General features: G+C 40.5%; 1 protein-coding gene across 1 annotated transcript in view; it reads right to left on the reverse strand.

Moving 5' to 3' along the window:
- The window catches only part of LOC124142881 (secreted frizzled-related protein 3-like), a 42,516-nt gene extending 40,101 nt beyond the window's left edge, over positions 1 to 2,415 (reverse strand). Inside the window, exon 1 of the mRNA XM_046511568.2 lies at positions 909 to 2,415. Coding sequence (XP_046367524.1) covers positions 909 to 1,383 — 475 coding nt within the window. The 5' untranslated portion in view covers positions 1,384 to 2,415. The remainder of the gene's footprint in view (positions 1 to 908) is intronic.
- Positions 2,416 to 6,000: the final 3,585 nt, after the last annotated feature.

The following is a 6,000-nucleotide window of genomic DNA, read 5'->3' on the forward strand; positions in this document are numbered from 1 at the left end:
ACGTAGCGAGACGTTTCAGACTAAACTGAGACGTGGCATGAAATGAGTGACAGTTTACAAACCACCCGTCACATAAAAAGGATCCCAAATAGTCTTTCCAATAACTTCGAATTATGAATGTTAAAAAAGGCGTAACACCTTTAAATCCCAAATCAACGTGTCAAGGTAATTGGTATCAATCCCTTTTGTACACTAACATGCAAATATTACGATCAGCGGGCAGTGCACACATTCTAGATTTTCCAATCACTCGCTGGGAGTGTTTGTTTCCGAGAGCTCAACACGTGTTCTGTGGGACAATATGTAAACACCGCCATTACGGGAACACTCTATCGGGGCGCTGGTGAATCGCTGGATTCCTAGGGGACCGTGATAGGGCCCAGTTTACCTTAATCGCAAATGATCAAAGCGAAAGATCAAAGGATTTCGGGTCATCTCTACAAGAGGTCATCAAAACACGCGGCGAGAATTAAAGGAGCATGTTCGCCTAATATGGTTTTCATGTACTCGCGTGTATAGAAAGCAGCATGATTAAGCGACAATGCTTTCCCAGAACAATAATGTACGTATGAATGTCCCATTAGTAGAAATTGCCTGTGCCATATCGAATAGCTGAAGACATAATGATATAAAAATGTAAATAATAGGTAGTGTCCCTTTCATTTTGGTTTGAACTTGAGCACTTTAAAAAAAAGTACAAGTTTATGTATGATTAATAGTTTCATAAAATGATTTAAAAATACCTCAGTCGTCAATATACTTAATATGACATGTTTAATGTATACTAAACAAAGTTTTATGGTGTTATAATGAACACCACGTGTTACATAAAATATTGTAGCATTATGAAAAACCGATATCAATATCACAAGTGGACAAGCTTTTGAGAAGATGAGAAATTAACTTACCTTTTCTCCTTGATGGGGAGACAATGGCTTCGGGGGACACACATACCCCCCTTTCATATCGGGGGAGTCGTGAGCAGTCCAGGGCCTCGGGCCACGACACATTATAAGCGTTCATGACGGGCTCACACCCTGCCCTCGCCTTTTCGCAAACCCCCTTACACGGAGGGATTGGGTCGGGTTGGAAAGAGACTGTGCATATTGGCACATATATGGAGCATAGGAAAAACAACAATGCTTCACTGCAGTTTTTGTTCAAGAGCATCTCAAATTGTTCAAAGGCGAGCCTTGCATTTTCCTGACTGCTGTGGTGAAGCAGGTTCGGCATGCGCGTCATATTGTAAGGCATAGAACGGCACTGCGGGATTTTTATAGGTTCGCATTGCTCGAGACGGTCAATAAATGCCTCTCCGATCGAAAACGAAACAAGTAGAGGAGATAAGAGAAGTTTTAAACAAATCAAAGTCCGTATACACATCGTCCGTTTGTACAAGTATGTAAAATTCAAAACAAAGTATATGTGCGTTCACATGGAGAAAAAATATAATCACATGCAAATATTCAGATTCAAATACTGCTACATCCAATATTGTTTGTGCTTAAGTGTCATTCCTTGAAATCCATACTTCACTTCCAAAAAGGAACAACATTTGTTCAAATGTATTTTACAAATTTGCTCCGAAAACGATCCGCTTCATCAAAGTGTCGTCTGCTCTCCTATCCAAGAACGGTCACTCTAGGCGACTCAAGTTCCGCGCGCGCTCGTCTCGTGCACATCTACAAGTGACAGACGACAGTAAGCAAAGCGAGGTAAAATGTCCATCATGCGGTGTGTGTATCGGGTACCTCGTGTAACGCAGGGCGGGATCAACACTGACGGGGAGTATCCCTCCTCCAAACTTACCCCCAATCAGGTCCTCCAATTTTTTCCTTCACAAACAAGTCACGGTGGGGATAGGCGATTTGTTTCTATCATTCACATCGACAATTTCTGACGCGTAGCGGCCGAGCGACTCATGTTTTAAACTCGGTTTACCTTCTCGCTCCTTTGTGTCGCGATTCCTTATTTGTATTTGAATCCCCCGGCTTGCGTCTTAGTCTGTCTATTTCTCGATAGATTTTCCCATCATCAAAGTGCGTGTCAAGTATACCAGAGGAGCCTCCCATAGCGGGATTTGCTCCGGGTTATCGAGTCTTATCTCTGTCCTCATGTACATCATACGGCCGAATTCGCTCCCCACTTCAAAATAAAGGCCAAGCAATTCGTGTAGTCAAACTCTGTAGAACAGTAGGACTGAGCCTCTGAAACTGATATTATCAAATGTATTAGACACTCTACAGTCGATAGCTACGGGCTAGCAGGCCATGACAATAGACGTGTAAACAGTCACTGTACATCCACTGCCGGGATTCCGCCACTGTCCCTTGCTGTAGTCTTTGATACTGGTTCTTTTTCTCAAGTCGCTATCTTAAGAAGTCTACTGCTTGATCGACAAAACCGATCACAACACCCCACTTTCAAATACTGTGCTACTGTATATGAGTAGCGATATTACAAACTTCACAGACAGACGAGCTGTGGGATATAGGGAGGAGGTTGGGGGGTGGCGGGGGATTGAGGGGTGGGGTGGAGGGTCTCTTAGGTTCAGCGTCTCTACTACTGATAAAACCTAAAGAAACAGCGTTAGCTGTTTAGGCTGTACTCGCTTCCGTGTTAGCAGTGAGAATACTACACGACAGGTGAACAGCTTATCCTGCCGACTACAAATAATAGCAGGGCTTGAAATTGGCCGGACTTTAAGCCAGGTTCTCTCGTTTTACCATGAGTGTCCTTTGAACTGTGCAGTTCTAAAAGTGATAATCTTCTTATCAAAAGAAGAAGAAAGATGATCCTTCTATTGTTCTTGTGTACAGTCAGTTGGCGAGTTATAAGTAACGACTCGGGTGTTTGTGGGTCTGCCAACTCGACCCTCCGCACGCCGAGGTGTTATGAGTTCATCATACCACCTCAGTAAGGAAAAGGTAGAATTGTCGGAAACATCAAAAGAAGAATTTGGGCCGTGGCCTCACTCTGTCTGGGGACGGCATACTTGAAGGTGCCCCGAATCGGCGATCGGGACTAATTATCAAAGAAAACACGGGATAATGTTGTGAACGACACTCTCAGGACTTACTTTGACTTTTATTGTCTGTGACCTTTACCTTAACTTAACCTCCAGGGTCAAGGTCGGCTGGCGTAATGTCTGACGAGCTTTAATCAGTTTTGCAGATCTTCCACGAAGTTACCTCATTTGCGTTGTTAGATTTTGAAGTCTTTTAAACCTGAACATTTTTAGTTTAGGTGATATTTTGGTTTGACACTTCATATTCAAAGACAATGTATTTCGTATCAGTCATAATAATAACCATCATCATCATCATCATCATCATAATCATAATTATGTCATATTTATAATGTGCCAAATCCACAACCTAGCTATAGCGCGCTCAAAGCGATACATTATTACCCCTGTCAATGGATCAGTGGACACTCGGTTTTCATTTTCAGCTTCCTGGGGAGTATACAAGCCAAGCTAACTATGAGGCGCTAGAAGATTTACATATTTCGAACAAAGTCATTTACCGAAGTGCTGCATGTGCTCGTGAGACTCACTGAATCAGGTGGTCAGGTTCGCTGACTTGGTTGATGCATGTCAAATGCTTAGATCGATGCTCACGATGGCAATCACTGGATTGTCTGGTCCTGACTCAATTATTTACAGCAAACAAAGCAACAAAAATATGTGGTATATGTGGATTACTGCTTCTGTCCAGTCTTCGATTACTTAGCACCAGTGGTCACATCTCTGTACGACTGGGTGCCAGTCCGATAGGTATAAATGGTATGTATTTCTGATAGTATGTCCTGGGTTGTTAGTTGTTAAAGTACCCTGTGAAGTTATGTAATAGCAGATGAATACATTACACTTGTACCGTGCGGAATGTTTTTCAAAGCTGCTATCTGCAGTATTTCAGCAATATGTTTCAAAAGTAACAGCTACTTGTGAAGTTACCAACAACAATAGCATATATATGTTTTCGAATGTCCGTAATTAGAGTCTTTCAAGTTTCTAACTATCAGTTACACAGAAGGAAATTACATACACACCAGCTATTGATACAGAAGCAGTTACTTATAAAGTCAGTATGAAGTTTCCGAACTATCAGTTACACAGTAGGAAATTACATACACGCCAGCTGTTGATACAGAAGCAGTTACTTATAAAGTTAGTGTGAAGTTTCCGAACTATCAGTTACACAGTAGGAAATTACATACACACCAGCTATTGATACACAAGCAGTTACTTATAAAGTCAGTATGAAGTTTCCGAACTATCAGTTACACAGAAGGAAATTACATACACACCAGCTATTGATACACAAGCAGTTACTTATAAAGTTAGTGTGAAGTTTCCGAACTATCAGTTACACAGTAGGAAATTACATACACACCAGCTATTGATACACAAGCAGTTACTTATAAAGTCAGTATGAAGTTTCCGAACTATCAGTTACACAGAAGGAAATTACATACACACCAGCTATTGATACACAAGCAGTTACTTATAAAGTCAGTATGAAGTTTCCGAACTATCAGTTACACAGTAGGAAATTACATACACACCAGCTATTGATACAGAAGCAGCTACTTATAAAGTCAGTATGAAGTTTCCGAACTATCAGTTACACAGAAGGAAATTACATACACACCAGCTATTGATACACAAGCAGTTACTTATAAAGTCAGTATGAAGTTTCCGAACTATCAGTTACACAGTAGGAAATTACATACACACCAGCTATTGATACAGAAGCAGCTACTTATAAAGTCAGTATGAAGTTTCCGAACTATCAGTTACACAGTAGGAAATTACATACACGCCAGCTATTGATACAGAAGCAGTTACATATAAAGTTAGTATGAAGTTTCCGAACTATCAGGTACACAGTAGGAAATTACATACACGCCAGCTATTGATACAGAAGCAGTTACTTATAAAGTCAGTATGAAGTTTCCGAACTATCAGTTACACAGTAGGAAATTACATACACACCAGCTATTGATACACAAGCAGTTACATATAAAGTTAGTATGAAGTTTCCGAACTATCAGTTACACAGTAGGAAATTACATACACACCAGCTATTGATACAGAAGCAGTTACTTATAAAGTTAGAATGAAGTTTCCGAACTATCAGTTACACAGTAGGAAATTACATACACACCAGCTATTGATACACAAGCAGTTACTTATGAAGTTAGAATGAAGTTTCCGAACTATCAGTTACACAGTAGGACATTACATACACACCAGCTATTGATACACAAGCAGTTACTTATAAAGTTAGTATGAAGTTTCCGAACTATCAGTTACACAGAAGGGAATTACATACACGCCAGCTATTGATACAGAAGCAGTTACTTATAAAGTCAGTATGAAGTTTCCGAACTATCAGTTACACAGTAGGAAATTACATACACGCCAGCTATTGATACAGAAGCAGTTACTTATGAAGTTAGAATAAAGTTTCCGAACTATCAGTTACACAGTAGGACATTACATACACACCAGCTATTGATACAGAAGCAGTTACTTATAAAGTTAGTATGAAGTTTCCGAACTATCAGTTACACAGTAGGAAATTACATACGCACCAGCTATTGATACAGAAGCAGTTACTTATAAAGTCAGTATGAAGTTTCCGAACTATCAGTTACACAGTAGGAAATTACATACACGCCAGCTATTGATACACAAGCAGTTACTTATAAAGTTAGTATGAAGTTTCTGAACTATCAGTTACACAGTAGGAAATTACATACACACCAGCTATTGATACAGAAGCAGTTACTTATAAAGTTAGTTTGAAGTTCCCACTCAGACACAGTATACTGACTCCGAACCGACCAGTCCTTGTTTTAGCCCCTTAATGCCGAGCGCCAGACAGGGTAACAACAAGTACCATCTTTTAACGTATTTTGGTATGACGCGGCTGGGAATCGAACCCCGGACCTTCCGCTCTCCGGGCGGACGCTCTACCACTAGACCACGGA

This window comes from Haliotis rufescens, unplaced genomic scaffold (genome assembly GCF_023055435.1).
Source record: "Haliotis rufescens isolate VD_foot unplaced genomic scaffold, xgHalRufe1.0.p SCAF_6, whole genome shotgun sequence".
Lineage (NCBI taxonomy): Eukaryota > Metazoa > Mollusca > Gastropoda > Lepetellida > Haliotidae > Haliotis > Haliotis rufescens.